Source organism: Phyllostomus hastatus, unplaced genomic scaffold (genome assembly GCF_019186645.2).
Source record: "Phyllostomus hastatus isolate PE091 unplaced genomic scaffold, TTU_PhHast_1.1 phas_contig_16, whole genome shotgun sequence".
Lineage (NCBI taxonomy): Eukaryota > Metazoa > Chordata > Mammalia > Chiroptera > Phyllostomidae > Phyllostomus > Phyllostomus hastatus.
The window spans coordinates 3,219,270-3,237,953 of NW_025333643.1; the positions used below are offsets into that span (position 1 = coordinate 3,219,270).

Here is an 18,684-nt window from a genome sequence, read left to right on the forward strand (position 1 = left end):
CAAGGAGAGATTTGGACTTTGTCCCCTACTCCTGAGAGGTAACCTATAAACCCTTAGACTTTCTTGAGTAATGGGAGTGTCTTTGTTATTCATAGCAGGGGGCCCCTCAGACAACACCCGATCATCTACGACAATGAGATGACTCATGGTGGGCTTCTCAGGCCACATGTACTAGCCTGACCTCCAGGAAGGGGCGGTTAGAGACTGAGTTCAACCAGGTGATTGTTTAGCCAATGCCTATGAAATGAAACCCCAATAAAAACCCTGAACACCAAAGCTCAGGTGAGCTTCCCTGGCTGGCAATCTTTCCTGTGTATTGTCACATATGGGTGCCAGGAGGGTAACGCACCCTATAGACAACAGAAGTTCTATGTCTGGAATCCTTCTGGACTCTCGCCTATATATTTCCCTTTGGCTTATTTTTGACTTGTATCCTTTCCCATAATAAACCGATGAATACAATAGCTTTCAATAAATTCTGTGAGTTCTTCCAAAGAATTACCAAACCTGAAGGTGGTTTTGGGAACTCTCTGAACTTTCCATTGGTGTCAGAAGTGAGGGCAGCCTTATGGAGGACTGTGTCTTTAGACTTTGCAGTTGGGGTGGTGCTACATTTCATGTAACCTTAGAATTCAAGGAATCTAGAGAATTATGTAATTCAGCTCCATTCCTTAGGTGAGAAAAGAGAGGTCTAAAGACGGGAAATGACTCAGCCAAGGTCATATAATATTACATCAGAGTGGGACTAGCCCCTGAGTGTCCTGATCCCCGCATCAGTGTGCTTTCTTTCCACAATATTCTGTCGTAGCTTCAAATATGAGGCTGAGCAGAGAAAAGCTTATCTTTGAGCCAGACTGACTTTGCTACAAAGGATTTTTGCAGGAGCTCTACATTTAGGGAAGCTCATTCCTTACTATGTTTTCTGCCTTGATTATAATAGATTTCACCTTAAAATATTTAAGCTGGAATATTAATGTTTACAAAGTAAAGGGCTTATACCAAAGAAGAGCTAATGCTTTCTGTGAGGTGGAAACAATTTTTTGTTAATTATCTCTATTACTCAACTTTTATGCTTCAGAGATCATTTTCATATCATCTAAATTTTATTGGCAAAAGAAATCATGGCAAGCACAGATGCTAAGGCACAGAAATAGGAAGCAATCTCAGTAAACTCATAATTCAGTGGCAAGGATAAGGCTAAACTTGGGTAATGACGGGTAGCCTTTATTGAGTGCTTTGTGATTACTATGACATATTTTAGTGTTTCTACTTCATTTGATTCTTATATCAACCCCAGCAGATAAGTGCCATTGCTCAGGTCTCTCCTGAGTAATAGATTAAAACGTCCAAGGTCACAAAGCCAATAAATGGAGGGTCCAGGATTCAAAGTTGGGTAGTTCCTGCTTCAAAGTCCATACTCTAAGTCACTATTCTATTTGATATCCCTAATCATTTGATGTAAAATTTTGAAAGATTTCTGAGAGATTTTCATTTACAAATGATAAAACTTGAATCCTACCTAGAAAGGGTAGTAACTTCCCCTTGAAGTCACACAACTAGGGGGAGAGCTACACTAGGACTCAATTCTTGGACTGAGAGTTCTTGCCACTTCATTATACAAAAGTTCAGTGGAGAGAAGAGTTTGGGGATGTTTTTGAAATGTGACATAGCTCCTAGTAATGACACTAAAGACCCCTGGGCCCAGGGCCCTTGCCTTTCTTTGGTCCATTCTAGAGCCCCAGGGCCTTAGGTTCCATAAACACTTCAAGGTGGATTTTCCACTAGCCTGCAGAAAGGAGGGAAGGGAAAGAAAGGAAGAGGGAAAGGATTCCATATATCCTATCCAGGCCTGTTGGTATCTGACATCTGTTCCATCCTAGAGCCACCATAGTTTAGATCAGTGGGCTTGGGAATGGTTCTTGGTTCTCCTGTGTCTCCTTCTAGCTGCTTACCTGTGGCTGCTGGGTGGTTAAGGGTCTCTGAGGAGACAGGACAGGGGTCCTGGACAGGAGCTGGTTCATCCTGCTGATGACTAGTTCGGTGATGAGTTGTTTGTCTTCCACCTGGTGTTCCCCAATCAGCGGCATACTGCAGTCCATGACCTGGTGGAAGACATGGCCCAGATAGGAAAGGGTCTGGGGACATGAAAGGCCTGGTATAGGCTTTCAGCATAAGAAGGATTTAAACGAGCAGAGAGACGTTGGGGATGAAGCTGGTGTTCTTCTCTTCAGCTGAAAGCATGCTCCTTTGCAGAAGGAGGACCTTTGTCCTCTCCTTCAAATCTTTGCCGTTGGCCTTCCCCCAACCTTCACCTAGGCCAGGACCCAGTGAGACTGAAAGACTGATTACTAAAGCTAGTGAGTGGAGAGAGGTGGAGAGCAGCATAGAGTATAGACCCAGGGCTCAGAAGTTTGTGGGGAGAAGAACCAGAAACACCTGAAGGCCATTCCCTTAACTGTCTGGTTAGGAGCAGGCAGTTTTCATCTGACTTTTTACCCATACAATCTGCATCTCCACACATACTCTAACCATGAAATAATGAGATCCCTGCCTTTGCTCATGACCTGGGATGACTTCCCTTTTTGCCCCAATTCTGATTCTTCTGTACCTCAAGGTCCAGATCAATGTTTTCCCACTTTAGGAAGTACCTGCCTGCCCAGGATCATAGACTCTGTATTCCAACTCTCTCATTTATGGGTGACAAAACTGAGGCCCACACAGAGAGGGGAGGTCTGACCAGAACACTACATGTCAAGCAGACCACAGAGTAGATTCTGATGCCCACGTTGGGCTCCTGACACTAATCCTCTGGAATACCACCAACTCCTGGTAAGGAGCCTTTCCTGCTCACAGGAACACTGGGCAGAAATGTGTGCAAAGGATTCATACTGCCACTGACTTTCCCTTTAATACAAAAAAAGGAAGTCAGCAAAGTTGTGTTTGAGAACTAGACTGAATGCAGTTTTCTCCGAGGCTCATTGAGATTCTACAAATCTGTATCCGGGAGACCTGAGTACTAGCCTAGGTTGGGACATTAATTCACTCTGTGGCCTTGGGCTCAAGTTTATGGCATTAGACCTCAGTTTTCTCACCTGCAAAGTATATAGATCGGATTACATGATTCTTTCTGAGACCACGAATGGTAAAAACACTAGTCTTCCCACAGGAATGACATCTGGCTAAGATTCCAGGAACCCAGATCTCTTACCTGTAGCATGGGTTAGCCTAGCTGGTTGGAAACAACGGCTCCCCACTGGCGGAGGTGTTTTGCTATGTACATCCACTGGTCATGTCCTGGGAACCTTCCCATGACACAGGAGAGTCTAACCTAAATGTAGTCTGGACCGCCCACATAATTAGCAAGCCAAGAGCTTGGCCTCCAGCACTGAGAGTTGTCTCTTACTGAGAAACTCCTTGGGCCAGACTTACCTCAAAAATGTAGTCTTTTCCATCTTTGCCATGTACAGCTTTGACTGCACAGATGTCCAGTCCACCAAACATCTCAGAGCAGGTATCTACCCACAGTTTGTACCTGGAGGAGATGGGAAGGTGTCCTGAGGATGGGGCATTAGCTCACATCCAGTCTGCTTCCTGGTCACACTCTCCTTGCTGCCTTGGCCCCTACCAGAACCCCTCCCGTGTGTGCCCTCCTCCTACCCCCATCAAGCACATCTTTAGTGCCCTCCAGCTTTGCTCTCCAGATCCTACCTGTCTTTCTAGGCACAGAGCAGGGCTTACCAACTCTAGGTGGCCTTTCCTCAGTTACTGCAGCCCACAGTAACTACTCCTTTCTTAAAACTTCTGTGGTATGTTCAGTCTTCATCTCCATAATTTAGCACACAACCCAGTCCTACCTGATCTTGCTAACTGACTGCCTGGGCCTTTGTGTTATATCTGTCCTGTCTGATTAGAGGTTCCCTTTGGGCAGGACTCAATTCTTACACCTTTGTATCTATGGAGGGCTCACTCTTGCTGGCCTAGGAACTGGACTCCTTTTTTTACTCACCTGTCTGACATGGCGATCTGCTCCAGCATTGCAGAACCAGTGTTTGTCTTCCAGTTCCCTGAGATGGACGTCCTCCTATAGCAAGGTCCCACCAGGATAGGAAAGGTGGTAAGCCACACCAGCAAGAGGAAGGCATGAGACTTTCCAGAATTTTAGCTCACAATTGCTTTGCTCATCTGCTTCACCCACAGAGAGCCCAGGGGCCTGTCTGCTGAGCCTAGAACCTGGCTGCCTCTGCCAAACCCCAGCCTAAAATGCTCTCCTCCTCTCTCTAAGGGTCCAGCCCACTGCTCTGGCTCCATCGAGCCGTCCAGATCTTTCAACCAGGTAAGTGCTTACTCTCCTAAGAACCCCTATAGGACTTTGCCTGTACCTCATTTATAATTCTACATCTACTTTTTACTTTAGTTATTTAATTTGTCTTCTGTCCACAAGCCTATAAACCACTTGAGGGTACGTATTGTTTTGTATTCCCAGCAGCCTATCCACCTAGTTTCTGGGCTGACTTTGCACAACAGTCCCCTTGATCTATGGTTTTCATTTTCCATGGTTTCAGTTACCTAGGGTCAACTAAAGTCTGAAAATATTGAATGGAAAATTCTAGAAATAAACATACCTTAAGTTTTAAATTGTACACTGTTCTGAGTAGCATGATAAAATCTAGTGCTCTGTCCCACTCAGGATGTAAATCACCTCTTTGTCCAAGTATCCACATTGCATACACTACCCTACCCATTATTCACTTAATAGCTGTCTTGGTCATCAGATCCACTGTTGTGGTATCACAGTGCTTTTGTTCAAGGAACTCTTATTTTACTTACTAATGTCTCATTCACCTCACTTCATCTTATCACACAGGCATTTTATCATCTCACATCATCATAAGAAGGGTGGGTACAAGACAATATTTTAAGAGAGAGACATCATATTCACATAATTTTTGTTACAGTATGTTATTACAATTGCTCTATTTTGTTATATTTATTGTTATTCTTTAACTGTGCCTGATTTATAAATTAAACTTTACTACAAATATATAGGTATAGGAAAAAACGTAGTATATATAGTATATATAGGGGTTGACACTACTCAAGGTTTCGGGCACCCACAGATAAAAGGAAACTACTGTATATACAAACTGAATTCTATTGATCCTGGGAGCACCCTCAGAGTTCTTGGGACTATATCCCAACGGCTTCTATTCCAGCTCACTTACTCATTTATTCAGCAGTTGGTTTCTGAGGGCCTATAGTATTAGCAACGTGACCCTGGACAAGACAGTTAACCTCTTCAGGTTTAAGTTGCTTCACCCATCCAATGGAGCTGATGGAATCAAGTCGCCGACCTGTTCTCTGCTATAACCTCTGCACCCTCCATCCATGAACATGTGTTAGAGTCAACTAGTCTTGGGCTAAACAGGAGGCAGATAACCTGGTTTCTGGTTTTGTATTTGCTCTTGACTGGCTGAGTGACCTTCACCTGGCTGAGCCTCCCTTATCCCTTTGTAAACACGGGTTGCTTAAAATTTTCAATAAACTGTAAAATAGCAAAAGTATGTCTTTTAATTATTAATCTTCACTGAGACACAGCCAAGAAAATGGAGATGTCCTAAGGGACAGAAAAGCCCTGCTTACACCAGTGACAGAATCCTTATCACTCACTACTGACTGGAAATTGATGTGTTAGTTTCCTCTCAGCAGTTTCCAGGAGCACCCTCCGTAGATATCTGATTTCGGACGCTGGGAAACCTAGCACAGCTAGTTTTTCAGAGCCCTGAGGTGCAGTGAGTCGACTGATGCAGTAATACATTACTGACTGCTTTCCAAGGTTACTAACTGCTTTCCAAGGTTCTTTCTTCCCAAGCCCCTCACCAGAGCCTCATTGCAAGCCCCCTTTTGTGAGTAGGCTGGTATTCTTCCCCTCACTTTACAGTTGGGGATTCTCTTGTGCTTTAGTTTGCTCGCTTTTGGAAACCCTGACCCTTAAAAATGTGGCATGTCCCCCTTTTAAGGATCTAAACACTCTTGCTTCATTGTCATAAACCTTGTGTTTATTTAGGGTATTTTAATATTCCAAGGATAGGAAATCTGCTTTCCTAGGTGCCTGAACATATTTATGTATTTTTCTGCTTATTTTAGATAATTTTTATAATGGTCTTTTAAACTATCTTGTCTTACATTGTGCATAATTTTAAAGCAACCCTAAATTCCTTTCTGAAGCAGAAAGACTATAAATAAAAAATTATAAACTTTTAAAAAGTAGGAATCTAAAAGTGAAGGTAAAAAAATCCTATGCCTCAATTCTCTGTAAGAATTGTTCCCTGAGTACTTACTGGGTGCTTACTACACTATTGCTGCACAAGGCAGTGGGCCTGCAGAGATGATGCTATCATGTCACCTCAGAGGAGAGGGAAATGCATCATATGTGTGAAAAGGGCTAAACTACAGGTATGAGAAGGGAGTACAGGGAAAGAGCTCCTTACTAACTCCAGGGGTGGGGAGTAGAAAGATTAAAAAGGAACGAAGGAAGAAACATGGAAAGGATGGGTAAGGAAAAGGAAAGCTGCCCAACCTTGAAGTCTGCTGAAGTCCTGAGTGGCAAAGGTCAAATTCATGTATTATAATGTTCAGTCTTTGTTAACACAGATGCACAACCTAATTTTTTTCTAAAAATGGGAGGTTAGTATTTCCAAAACTGGAATTATAACCATTGCATTCTTATGTTTATTACAGAAGATTAGGAAGTCTTGAAATCTTTTCTTTTTCTTAATTCTTAATTCATTTTTTAATTTTAATTTTTTTTAATTTTTATCTACATTCTAACAGAGGAAACCTTTAACTTTCCATTCTGGCAAATGGACACAGTTATATGGAAAAGTCATCTATTCTTATAACCACTAGGCGTTTAATGCTCTATAGTATTTTTAAAGCTATATATTTTCATCAGGAGTGTTTTAGCTTTTTCTGTGCAGTGGCAGTCCAGTAAAGCATATGGATTCCTCTCCTTCCAATGTATAAAATATATAAGATGTGTAAATGTGTATAGTAAAGAACACAAGATAACAAGGAACTCAGTTATTTAAAATAATTATCAAATAAAGTTAACAAAATATTAAACAAACAAATGTATGACTAGTAAAAAATGTTTCTTTATAAATAGCAAATGTGTTCACAGGGATAAATGTAGTGGCAGGTCTAATAATTACCATGATCCTTTAGTAGTGGTAACAGTATGTGGTATTGAGGGACATCTGTCACAACTGTATAAAAATACACAAATTTCTGTGATTATCTTTAGTGACAAAGTAAATTCATGCTGCTGCTACTACTACCATCTATTACCTTTGGTCAGAACTGAGGAAAACACCATATTTCACTTAAAGGCTAATACAAATAAATATTAATTTTATTTCTCATCTTAGTTCATGGACTTGAAAGGATCCCAGGCTAAGACTCCCTGATTTGAAGGTTACCCTTGTTCTGTTCTCTACCTGTGGGCCAGATGAGATTAAACCAAGAGCTGATTGCTACCTGGAGGCTCAAGGATTCTCTACCGGGTTGGGGAAAAAGTGAAGAGTATCTGCTGGGAACCCATCCCCACTCACATGTAAGCCTTGTAGTTGTTGCCTATCTTCTGGACCCGGATGTCATACTTGGCGTCAATGAACGGCTCTGCTGTTGCATAGGTCTGGGTGAGGGCCACCACACTAGCAATGTCCTGGAAATCATAGTGGTTTTCCACTTTGACCTAATGTTGGAGTAAGGCAGAGAGGGAGAAAATGAGACATACATATACACACACTGAGAGTCACAAAAACCCGGGGACTCCAAACTCATTCAGATGTTTCCCATCCAGATGTGAGCGCAGGGACCACATCTCCCTAGGAAACTCCTTCTCTCTAGCTTCCCTCCCTAGGCTGTGGAGCCACACTTACTGTAAAAGGCCCAAAGAACCAAGCAGGTGGCCTGCACTCTGCTTGTTGAAAAAGGCCTGTTTGTGTAACACTCATGGCTTCAGAGGCCAAATCCCTTTCTCCTCGGAAAGAATTGCTCAATAACAGGGAGGGGAAGAATAGTTCATAACCAGACTCTCTGAAAATTGCCCTTCTTGGCCTCAATCCCAAAGCACATCAGGCCCCAGCCTTACCTTGCCCATGCCTGAGTGAGCATGGCCGATCTTCACCACCACAGGGAACGTGGGCAGGGTCAGCTGAAAGTAGAAAAGAAACAAAAGAATTGGTCAGAGTATGCCTGTCTCTCTGGAATATTATAAATATTTTTCTTAGGAACACCCTCAGAAGGGCCCTTTAACGAACTAGTCCGATCTATGCACTTTATAAATTAAAACTCTGAGGCCTGTAGAGTGACAGCGACTTGCCTAAGGTCAGAGAACGCTAGTGGCAGATCTATAAGGGAACTCCATTCTCCTACTTGGTAGTCTCTACATCTTTAAAATTCATTGTTTCAACCTTCTTTGCATTAAACAAATCCTGGGCAGGACTGGACCTTAGCCAAAAAGAACTTGAAAAACTGCATCTTTGAAAGGGTGAATTTTAAGGTGTGTAAATTATACCCTAGTAAACCATAATTACAAAAGGAATACATCTTTGGAATCATAATGTCCCTTTTGTCATGGACCTCTTAGTATCCTCCCCTCTCTCTCAAACATCCAGCTTTCATACATTGAACCTGTCTTTTCTCCCCCCGTCAGTCTCTTCATTGCTCACTAATACCTCAAGCTCAAACAACAAACAGCTTAGTATGCTAAGGCCTATTTCTGTCCAGCTTGGGGTTTGGAAGAGAGCTGACATAAAAATTCAACAGGTTTATCACTTGAAAGAGATCCTTAAAAGAGTAAATTCTGCCTCGAGGTAGCTGCATTTTAATAGATGAATAATTAAAAAGTTAAAGGAATTACCTTCCAAAAACAGGAATGTAAGCTGTTACAAAATAACAGAGTGAAAGAAGTAATTTGGTACAATGGAAGGGACACTAGGCTAGATGTCAGGAGACTTGCATTCTAGTTCTTTCTGCCACTGACCTTCCGCAAGTCACTTTACCTTACTAAGCTTACAATAAGAGTCCATTTGCCGAATGAAGAAACTGGATCGGATCCTTTTTGAGATCCCATCCAATAACACATCACACTCTATATTAGCCTGGGTGTTGTATGAAGAACCAATTTGGACACAGAATCTCATCTTCTTCAGTGAGGCTCAGCTCTCTTTCAAACATTTGTCCTTCTTTTCAAACATCACTGCCACATTAAAACGAAAAGATGTCTTTTGAAGGAAATAATGTTGACTGAAAGAAAATCAGATTACCATGGAAATCCTGTAGACCAGACACTGGGAATGTCTGACCTGAAGATTTCAGTATTCCTGGCTGAGGCCAGCTGAGGCCAGCTGAGGCTGGCTCAAAGAGTTTCCAGGGGCCTTGGAAATCATTGTAGTTCAACCCTATTTTATGAAGAAAAAGGTGAGGCCTGGACAGGTAAAGGTCGTAAAGCTGTCCAGTGTAGAATCAGAACCCAGACTCCTACTTTCCAGTCTAACACTATATTCTGGCAGAGTGGACAAGGCCCCAGTCTCATGGCACCGTTCCAGTGCCCTGCTTCTTTGTTTTCTAAGTTGCCCTACCTTGTTATATACAGGGTGGGGCAAAAGTAGGTTTACAGTTGTTCACATGGAAAATAAAAGAGTAAATTGTGCTTCATGTATTCACAACTGTAAACACATTTTTGCCCTATTTGTTATAAGACATAATCTTTCAAGCGAGTAGCAATATGAGTCGGTATAGCCTAGGGTCTGAAGAGGGCCTTGAGGTCCCAGGTTTGTGCTAGGTAATGGGATACTGTGCTTCGAGTCTGCACCTGAAATACTGTCCTCAGCCATCTGCAGTCTGAGGCTCTGGGTATGCAAAAGGGTTTCCAAAGCTGCTTTCTGGCTGCTTTCTGACATCTCTCCCTACTCCCCCCTACCCTCCAGCCAACAGAGCCAAGACACACACAAACACACACATACCCCAACTTTCTCTTTTTCCATTACTGTTTACTGTTGCTCTGGAGCCTCCTAAATAGGTCATTGAAAACACTTCCTGCAGCTGAAAGGAGCCCTGAGTAGCTTGTCTTATTCCCAGTGTGCAGCTCAGCAAGGGGTTCGTCCTTCTCTGTCACTGTCTCTTTTGCCTGTTGTAATTCTGTCTGCTTCTCTATGACTGCCTGTCTCATACTCTTTCTGTTTGTGCCTCTCCTCACTCTTGTTCCTTCTGCTTGAATCACAGTCCCTTGGTCTTTCTGCTTCTTGTGTTTGTCTTTGTTGCGCTTTTTGCCATGACACCATCCCCTCTCTCAGTGCCTTCCCTCCATTTCTGGAAGGCTTATAATTGCTCGGGCAGGGAAACAGCAGCTAAGAGCCTCTCCTGGCTTCCCTCTTCATCTTGTTGAGGCTGCCAGTCAGAAGGGCCGCCAGTCCCGCAGCCTCAAGTGGCCTACAGCCAAAGAAGGGCGGAGACCATGGGGCGGGATTGGTCCTAGGTCCACCTCATAAAGCCTAGGGCGAGGGGCGCAAGGCATTCTAAAGGAGCCCTGGAGGGGCTGTTTGGTCCAGTAAACCCCAAAGGCTTAGTCGGGGCTCTGCAGTGTCATGCCCCGGAGCCCCCAGACCGTGCGGAGCTGGGCGCTGTTGCTGCGGCTGCTGGCATTGCTGCGGCCACCGGGACTCGGCGAGGCGTGCAGCTGCGCCCCCGCGCACCCCCAGCAGCACGTCTGCCACTCTGCGCTTGGTGAGTCGGAAGGCCCAGGGGTCCACAGCAGGGGGTGGTTGGGGCTGAGCTGTAGACTAGTGGTCTGGAGGGAAAAGGAGGAGCTCAAATTCCGCCCCAGTTGCCTCCAGTTGGGGCTGATGGGTCGGGCAAGACCAGCACCATAGCAACCTTGCAAGCTCAGTAAGTAGTGTCCATAGCGACCCCTCCCCCTCGCCTATTGCAATTACCCAGTGTCTTTGAGCACATCACCGGAACTACCCTGTGATTATTCTAAATTACTGGATGGGGGAGGGGGACGCCAGGGGCCAGAAGATTGGGTTTTCACTATAAACGTCCATCTATTGCCTCTTCTCTTCCCTCTGCTTGGAACATCCTTCCCCCTATCCTTAAATTCCTGGCAAACTCCTACTTATTCTTTAAAGTCTTAGATATCTCCTTTTCTCTGAAGCCTTCCTGAATCCTTGGTGCTGCCACACAGCATCTTCTACATCTTTTGTGCTCCTGCTGTGCTGTGCTGTGCTGTTAGGCTGAGTTCTGCAGGATTGGGTACCCTGTCTTAATCATGTTTATGGACCTAGTATCTAGTGTTAGGCCAGGCACAGAGGAAAAGCTTCATAAACTGTTTCTGATTAATGCCCAAATGGCAAAAGATGAACTACCTCTGTGCAGGGTCAGATCATTTATTAATTCAAAACCATTTACTAATATCAATGTTAGGCAGGCTCTGTTTTAGACCTTGGGCTATACTAGTACATGACCCCACTGACTGCCCTCTTCCCTCCTCTATCCTGATGCCCACCTCCACCCCCTGTCACTCAGAAAACTGAGTGCCTCTGGAAAACTAGACTCTCAAAACTAGCAGATAAAGTGCAGAGATTGTAGCACCTAACAGGCCACACTGCACAGGAGGAGTTTCCAGGTCCCCATTTTGTTACATCATCTTCCTCACAACCCTGAATTCCCCTACAAAATTCTCCAGGGGCCCCAGGTCATCCAGATCCCAGATGGACTGCTCCCACAAGTTGCTGAAGGCTCCCTCTTTTACTTCCTGTGCAGTGATCCGGGCTAAAATCTCCAGTGAGAAGGTAATTCCTGCCAGTGCAGACCCTGCTGACACTAAAAAAATGATCCGGTATGAAATCAAACAGATAAAGGTACATGGGGACAGGACAGGGCTTTTATCCCCTGGGCTTTTGGGAGGAGTGGGGTCTGTGTTCTCGGAAGGGTGGGGCTGGGAGGTCAGGCAACCTGGCTCTGATCCTGGGTGTAGATGCTGAGGTGGAAGTGGATGACATGTTGCGAGCAGGATTTGAGTGACAGTGCAGGGTAGGCCCTCAGAGTCCCTTTAGTCCTGGGCGTGGGGCTGCTGGAGGTACTTCTCCTCTCACTGGAATAAACCAAGGTTCAGATTTTATTTTTTAAGAGAGAAATGATCCAGTTGAACCATCTGTGTACATCAAATCCTGAACTAGATATTTGCTTAATTTTTTTTTTAGATTGAAGAATGAGAAGTTTTTCCTGTTAAGATATAAATTTCACTCACTGACCCAATACTGCTATTTTGTAATTGCTTTTCAGATGTTTAAAGGGTTTGAGAAAGTCAAGGATGTTCAGTATATCTATACACCTTTTGATTCCTCCCTCTGTGGTGTGAAGCTAGAAGCAAACAGCCAGAAGCAGTACATCTTGACTGGTAAGTTACAGAGCAGCAAGTGGCCCCAATAGTCTCTGTCCTAGGGACAGCAGCCAAGGAAGAGCCAGGGCTGTCCTTGACTCATTCTGAGCAGATGACATATTCTGAGCATAAAGCAGAGCTGTGTTACTAAGGGGCAACCTCTGAGTTGGGAGGGGCTTGGTAACTTCCCTTTCAATGCAAGAGTTCTCATTACAGTGATCTTAGCCACTGCTTCACTGTTTTAAGGATGGGTTGCTCTCCCAGCCTTGGGCAGCTGGTTCCATTCATATTTTATTTATTTATTTTTAGAGAGGGGGGAAGGGAGGGAAAAAGGGAGAGAAACATCCATATGCAAAGAGATACATTGATTGGTTGCCTCTTGCACACCCACAACCGGGATCTGGCCTGCAATACAGGCATATGCCCTGACTGGGAATCGAACCAATGTCCTTTCAGCTTGCAGGCTGGCACTCAATATATTGAGCCACACCAGCCACGGCTCAAACAGTTATAGTTTTATAAGGATTCTGGTATTTTAAGCCCAAATCTGGCCCTCTAAAACTGACCCTTGTGCATTCAGCTCTGCCCTCTGCTCTATAATGATCCCCCAGAGGCCTGAGGACGACAGATGTGAACACTCTAGCTCCAGGTCTGCGGGTCATGGCTCTCAGCCTCTCCTATTCTGGTCACCTCCAATGGAATATAGCTGTCCATGTCCCCTCCCTAGCACAGGACAATAAATTGGACACAACACTACAGGAGAGGTCTTAGTTTCACAGAATAAAGGAGAATTGTGTGTGTGCAACCCCACCTCCCCCAATACACACATTACAATACTGTAGCCTATGATGGCATTAGCTTTAGACAGCCACTCCTGACTCATAGTGAGCCTGTATGGCTAACTCATACCCCGGGGCCCTATTCTGGGGTATAATAAAGCAAAGCCTTAACAGGAGCTTTAAGTCTAACATGGTTTCTCTCCATGAACTTGGTAAGTCTCCTCCATGCTGAGCAGGTTGAGATATAACAAAGAACCACATAAGACCATGACTCCGTAAGTGAAGAATTTTAATACTATATTATTCTATAATTCAGGAAGAAGGTATCTTATGGCTACAAACAGTTAGGGAAGCTTCATTGTAAAAGTGGGATCTAAATTAAACCTAAAGGATGAATACTTAAAAAGGTAAGGAAAAGAAAAAGATAGCAGATAAGGAGAACAGAAGGAGGAATTCCACTATCTGTCCATCCACTCAGCAGTGAATGACCACATACTAGTTGCCAGGCCTTGGATAGGAGAATGGAGACTCAATAGCAAGTCATAGTCCTCAAAGAGCTCACAGTCTAGAGTTGGCTCTTGAGAACTCATAGGTATTAGAGGACATACTGGCAAGGGCTCCCAGCTCTAAGAATGTTAAATTGCTGATCTAGGAGCCTCTGTATGGCAGAGGCGGAGGCAAAGCATGCCACTGAGCCCTCATCATCCCCTGGCCAGCAGATGAAGCTACCTCCTTCCTAAGTACCTACCCTGTGGGTGCCTAGCCCTCTGCTTGGCACTGTGGTGCATCAGGAAAAGAAGGAGGCATGCTCTGTGCCTTCAAGGAGGTCATGTCTAACCAAGGGTGAAGATAAATAACAAAATACAGGTCTACTGAAAAGTCATCAGTGGCACCCATGCTCTTCAAGAGAGGGCACAAGCTCTTCTCCCTAATGTTGAAAGCCCTTTGTGATCTAAACACTGCTGACCTCTCCAGCTTTGTCTCCTACCATTTGTTACTGACAGTTTCCAGCCTCTCAGTTTCCCCAGAGCTGAACTAAACTACTTGCCATTACAGAAGGTATTTGGCTGGGCTGTGCACCTCCACCTTTACACAGAACAGTCCCAATGTCCAGAAGTCTTTCCCCCAACTTGTCTGACAGGTAAACTCCTGCCCATCCTTTCAAGGCCCAACAAGAGCATCATGTCCTCTTAGACACCTTCCTTGCCCCATCCCTTCCACAGACAGAAATCATTATGCTTACCTTTGTTCTTATACTGCATTTTGTATATAATCACACAACAGTGTAATTTTTGCCTACTTTTCTGTCTGACCTACTTGTTTTTAAGCTCCTTGAGGACAAAGATCCTGTCACATTTCTGTATTCCTGGTACAAGGTCTAGTAGTTGCTCAGTAAGTAAATGATTGAGTGACTAAAGTTCTAAGAGATGTGGGCTAGCATGGTCAGGGATGACTCTGAGGATGAGGTGGTATTGAAAAGAGTCTTTGGAAGATAGGAAAGAGTTTGAAAAGTAAAGAAGGGGAGCGTTTGTATGGAGAAGAGGAAAGACCAAGATAAGTATCAATGGGGCAAAAGACTGGCCTATGCAGATATTGGGAAGAGTTGGAAAGGGGAAGGGACCTATTATTTATTGCTCATCTTCTATGGGCCCACTACTGTGCTGAGAGTTTTACAAATATTTTCTCATTTAATCCTGGCAACAACCTTATTATTCTCATCTTTCAGTTGACAAGTTACATGACTTTCTTAAGGTCACACAGCAGGTAAATGATAGAGAAGAAGAGGGTTCCACCAAGAGTCTCACTTTAAACCCATGTTCTCTCTAGCACCATGCTTAAGGAAAAGTCCTTATCCCACAACTCTCCTTTGTACAAACATAATCTTTGATATACAGATTATAGAGGTTTGTCTGGCCCCTTCATTGAGTTCCATGTTACCATTGCCACACAAAAAAAGAAGGAAGGGAAGGGGAGGGAAGTAACTTGCTCGGGGTCAGTAGTAGAGTAAGGACCTTCAGGTTGGTCTGACCCCAGAGATGCCATTAAAGAGGCAATACTGCATGTGGGGAGTACAGGGGAAGGAAAACTTGGAGAATTTTGGAAACGGGAAGGGAAGGGAAGGGCAGGGAAGGGAAGGGAAGGGAAGGGAAGGGAAGGGAGGGGAAGGGAAGGGAGACTACATTAAAGAGGCTGTAATTCTGGGCTTTTCAAGGTCCCAAGCTTTTGGAGCTTCACAGATTCTTCATGCTATGTTCTCTTCCATCTCCCCTTGAAGGTCAGGTCCTCAATGATGGAAAAGTCTTCATCCATCTTTGCAACTACATTGAGCCCTGGGAGAACCTGTCCTTTTTGCAAAGAGAAAGTCTGAATCATCACTATCACCTGAATTGTGGCTGCCAAGTAAGAAAATGTCCATTCCCAAGGTCTTTTGTGGGTGGGAATGGGTCTTGAGACTTGCAGCCTCACCCTTCATGCACTCCTTCCTTCATGCATGCACTACTCACTTAGTATAGTATACCTGAGATCTGCCATGGACCAGGCACTATAGGAAGTTGGAGATAGAGAAGCAATAAGGTCACAGTCCCTGATCTCAAACTACTTACATTTTGGCAGGGAAGGTGGCCGTCATCTAAGGCAAACTGAAATAGTATAGCTACCTTTTAAACAGAGTCTACTCTTTGCCAGCCCCTCTAATGGTCAATTTATTTAAAATATTTTTATATAGCTTTTATAACAAATGTATGAAGAATTAAAATTCCTATTTTAAGGTGAAGAAATTAATGCTCTATGAAATAAAGTAACTTGCTCGGGGTGAGTAGTAGAGTAAGGACCTTCAGGTTGGTCTGACCCCAGAGACGCCATTAGAGAGGCAATACTGCATGTGGGGAGTACAGGGGAAGGAAAACTTGGAGAATTTTGGAAACTTGGAAAGACTTCATGAGGCAGGGGCATTTGGGCTAGGCTGTAAGGATATGTAAAAGTCTGAAAGGAAATAAGAAAAAAGACACTCTACTCACTTTGATGTTTTATGGCTATGACTCTAGATCACCACCTGCTACACAGTGCCCTGCACCATTGCAGCCCCCAACGAGTGCCTCTGGACAGACTGGCTGTTGGAACGAAAACTCTATGGGTACCAGGCCCAGCATTATGTCTGCATGAAGCATGTTGATGGCACCTGTAGTTGGTACGAGGGGCACCTGCCCCTCAGGAAGGAGTTTATTGACATCATCCAGCCCTAGCAGGGAACAGTGACCACCACAATCTTTCAGGAGTCCTGAAGATCAAGCCAGTTCTCCTTCCCTGCAGAGCTCGGGCTATCACCACCTGCCTCACTGCTGCCAGCCAATGGGAAGTACCAAGTGGACAGTCTGGCTAGTATTAGAACAGGGCTGAGGCATGTTCAGCTTACATCTGGATCCCAGCTCAGAACTTGTCAAAGTCTAGGAAAAGTAGCATGACTTTTCTATCTTACCCTCAACCCTTCTCCCCTGCCTCCCAAGCCCTTTCAGTCTAGCCCGTACCTATTACTGAAAGTTTTAATTCTGGCTTAGAATCAAAATAGTTTGGGCCAGAACTATTCCCTTTTCTCTCTAGGAAAATGTGTTTTCTCTTACCTTAATTGATCTTATCGGGAAGAAATGGTAATGTTATGTATATGAGATGGTGTAGCCTTCTGATGTACAATACCAGAAGACAGGTTGACAGCATCATAAACAGACTGCTTTAGAAGAATGAAAAGAACAATATACTATGGCTATATATCCTCTACTACAATCTCAACTCATCCTGATCGTCTCATACACTTCCATCTGTTTAGGAAGTGACTTGAAGGGGCATAGAGTCATTCAATATGAGACCTACAATGGCCTAACCTCCCTCCTCATGCTGTAATCTCCTTTACACCATTCCTGGCAGATGGTGTGGCCCAGTTAGCACACCTCTTCGGATAAGAATAGACTTAGGTTTTGTCTCTGCAGGTTAACTATCCTTAATGCCTTCAACTGATGTTCATAAGGCTTCTTTTCTGTTTCTTTTAGAAAGTCCTCCATTAGATTACTGATGTCTTAATTCCCACTTAAAAACTTTCTTTTTAAGCCAAAAAAAAAAATCCCTTCTCTTGTAGAGTTAAAATTCCCCTTTAGTTTTTCACACCTCAGAGAGATCTTAAGAGGTCTTTTTTTGAGAGCAAATTTCAGGAGAGGATAGGACAAGAATAACACAAGAGACCTTGAGGGAAAACAATGGTAGATGGAGAATATATTTTTGCAATGTTTTTGTTTTCTTTCTTTCTTAATTATTTTAGTGGTCAGCCTTGCTAGATATTACAGCAGGAAAAATCCAGTTTCACTTCCCACCCTCCCTTTCACTCAGTCCCCTTACCACTGTGTCTTGGATTCCCTGAGAACTCCAAGCACAGACCACTTAGGTTTCCTCAGCCTCTGCAAGGCTTCCTTGCTTGTCCTAAAAGGACAAGTCCCACTGTTGATCTCAGGGGTTTGTTAAGGACAAGGGCTAAAGTTCCAGAGCCTCTCACTGGGGAAGCTCTGAAAAGATGAAGGAGGTAGTTCTTTTCAAGGCCCAAGGTTTTTGTTATTAATCTATGTGTTGATAAGCAGGGCCATGCACAATATGCCAGAAGAAGGCTCTTGATTCACAGAAATGGTACAAATGGAGATCCTTTTTGGAGAAGGGAGTGAGAGGGAAACAGACATAATCTCTGTCCCAGGGTACACTTAGAATGCTATAGCAGAGAATCTCCATTGGTGAGTTAAGTACCATCACCAAATCACCAGGCAGGCCTGGGACAGAGGAAGTGGGGACAGAAAGGAAGAAGGGAGAGTGAGGTCGAGGTCTCCATGGAGGAAAACCCATAGCAATAGCCTCCGTACCAACCATGCCAACTCTCTGCTCCTTCTGATATCCTTGGGTGGCCTCAGAGAAGGCATAATGTTAACCCAGCCTTCTCACAATCTTGATGAAAGCAAAGGGGATGGAAGGCCCTGGTAGTAGTAACAGGAATAACATCTGACACCTGAGGGGTGCTTCACACTTTTCCAAAAGGCTATTACTTAAAAAAAAAAAAACCTCAGTTAAATTGTTTACCAAATTAGACAACCTGGCTAGAAATAATTATGCCCATTTGACTTTTCACAGTTGGGAAAGTGACAAAGTGAGTAAATGTAACTAGTCCAATGATGTGGCAGAGTCAGGGCTAGAACCCAAAGCAGTAGATCTTTTGATTAATGCTCCATAGATTTGCTACTTTTTCAGTTTGATAAAATGCCTTATTTCTGCCCTTCCCTAGTCTATCTCCAGATGTTAGAAACAAGGGGCGATCAGCTAGAATCCAGCCACTCTGGCCACACATAGCAGGTCTGCAGTTTGACCCCAGGAGAGTCTCTGGGGTGGAGATACTGAAGCCCTCTTCAGGGCCCCACTGTTACCATGTGATTAAGC

General features: G+C 44.0%; 2 protein-coding genes across 3 annotated transcripts in view; one reads left to right on the forward strand and one right to left on the reverse strand.

Moving 5' to 3' along the window:
- Positions 1–18,684, reverse strand: part of SYN2 (synapsin II) — a 194,557-nt gene that overhangs the window by 18,017 nt on the left and 157,856 nt on the right. The window contains exons 6-10 of the mRNA XM_045832069.1: positions 8,153–8,215; positions 7,611–7,753; positions 4,007–4,081; positions 3,430–3,532; positions 1,953–2,102 (exon numbers count right to left, since the gene is read on the reverse strand). Of these exons, the coding sequence (XP_045688025.1) occupies positions 1,953–2,102; positions 3,430–3,532; positions 4,007–4,081; positions 7,611–7,753; positions 8,153–8,215 (534 nt within the window). The remainder of the gene's footprint in view (positions 1–1,952; positions 2,103–3,429; positions 3,533–4,006; positions 4,082–7,610; positions 7,754–8,152; positions 8,216–18,684) is intronic.
- On the forward strand, positions 10,190–18,683 carry TIMP4 (TIMP metallopeptidase inhibitor 4). Of its 2 annotated transcripts, none has more exons than XM_045832070.1 (5): positions 10,190–10,788; positions 11,827–11,924; positions 12,349–12,463; positions 15,500–15,624; positions 16,269–18,683. In XM_045832070.1, the coding sequence occupies exons 1-5, from the start codon at positions 10,650–10,652 to the stop codon at positions 16,464–16,466; spliced, it is 675 nt and encodes a 224-aa protein (XP_045688026.1). In that variant the 5' UTR covers positions 10,190–10,649; the 3' UTR covers positions 16,467–18,683. The 2 variants fall into 2 exon arrangements, with proteins under 2 accessions (XP_045688026.1, XP_045688027.1); XM_045832071.1 differs by having other exon boundaries at positions 11,827–11,855.

Bases quoted from the DNA above. Each gene is read 5' to 3' on its own strand.
- TIMP4 (XM_045832070.1), top strand. From the start codon at position 10,650: ATGCCCCGGAGCCCCCAGACCGTGCGGAGCTGGGCGCTGTTGCTGCGG. The intron at 12,464-15,499 runs GTAAGTTACAGA...CTCCCCTTGAAG, and splicing joins GAAGCAGTACATCTTGACTG to GTCAGGTCCTCAATGATGGA. The intron at 15,625-16,268 runs GTAAGAAAATGT...CTATGACTCTAG, and splicing joins ACCTGAATTGTGGCTGCCAA to ATCACCACCTGCTACACAGT.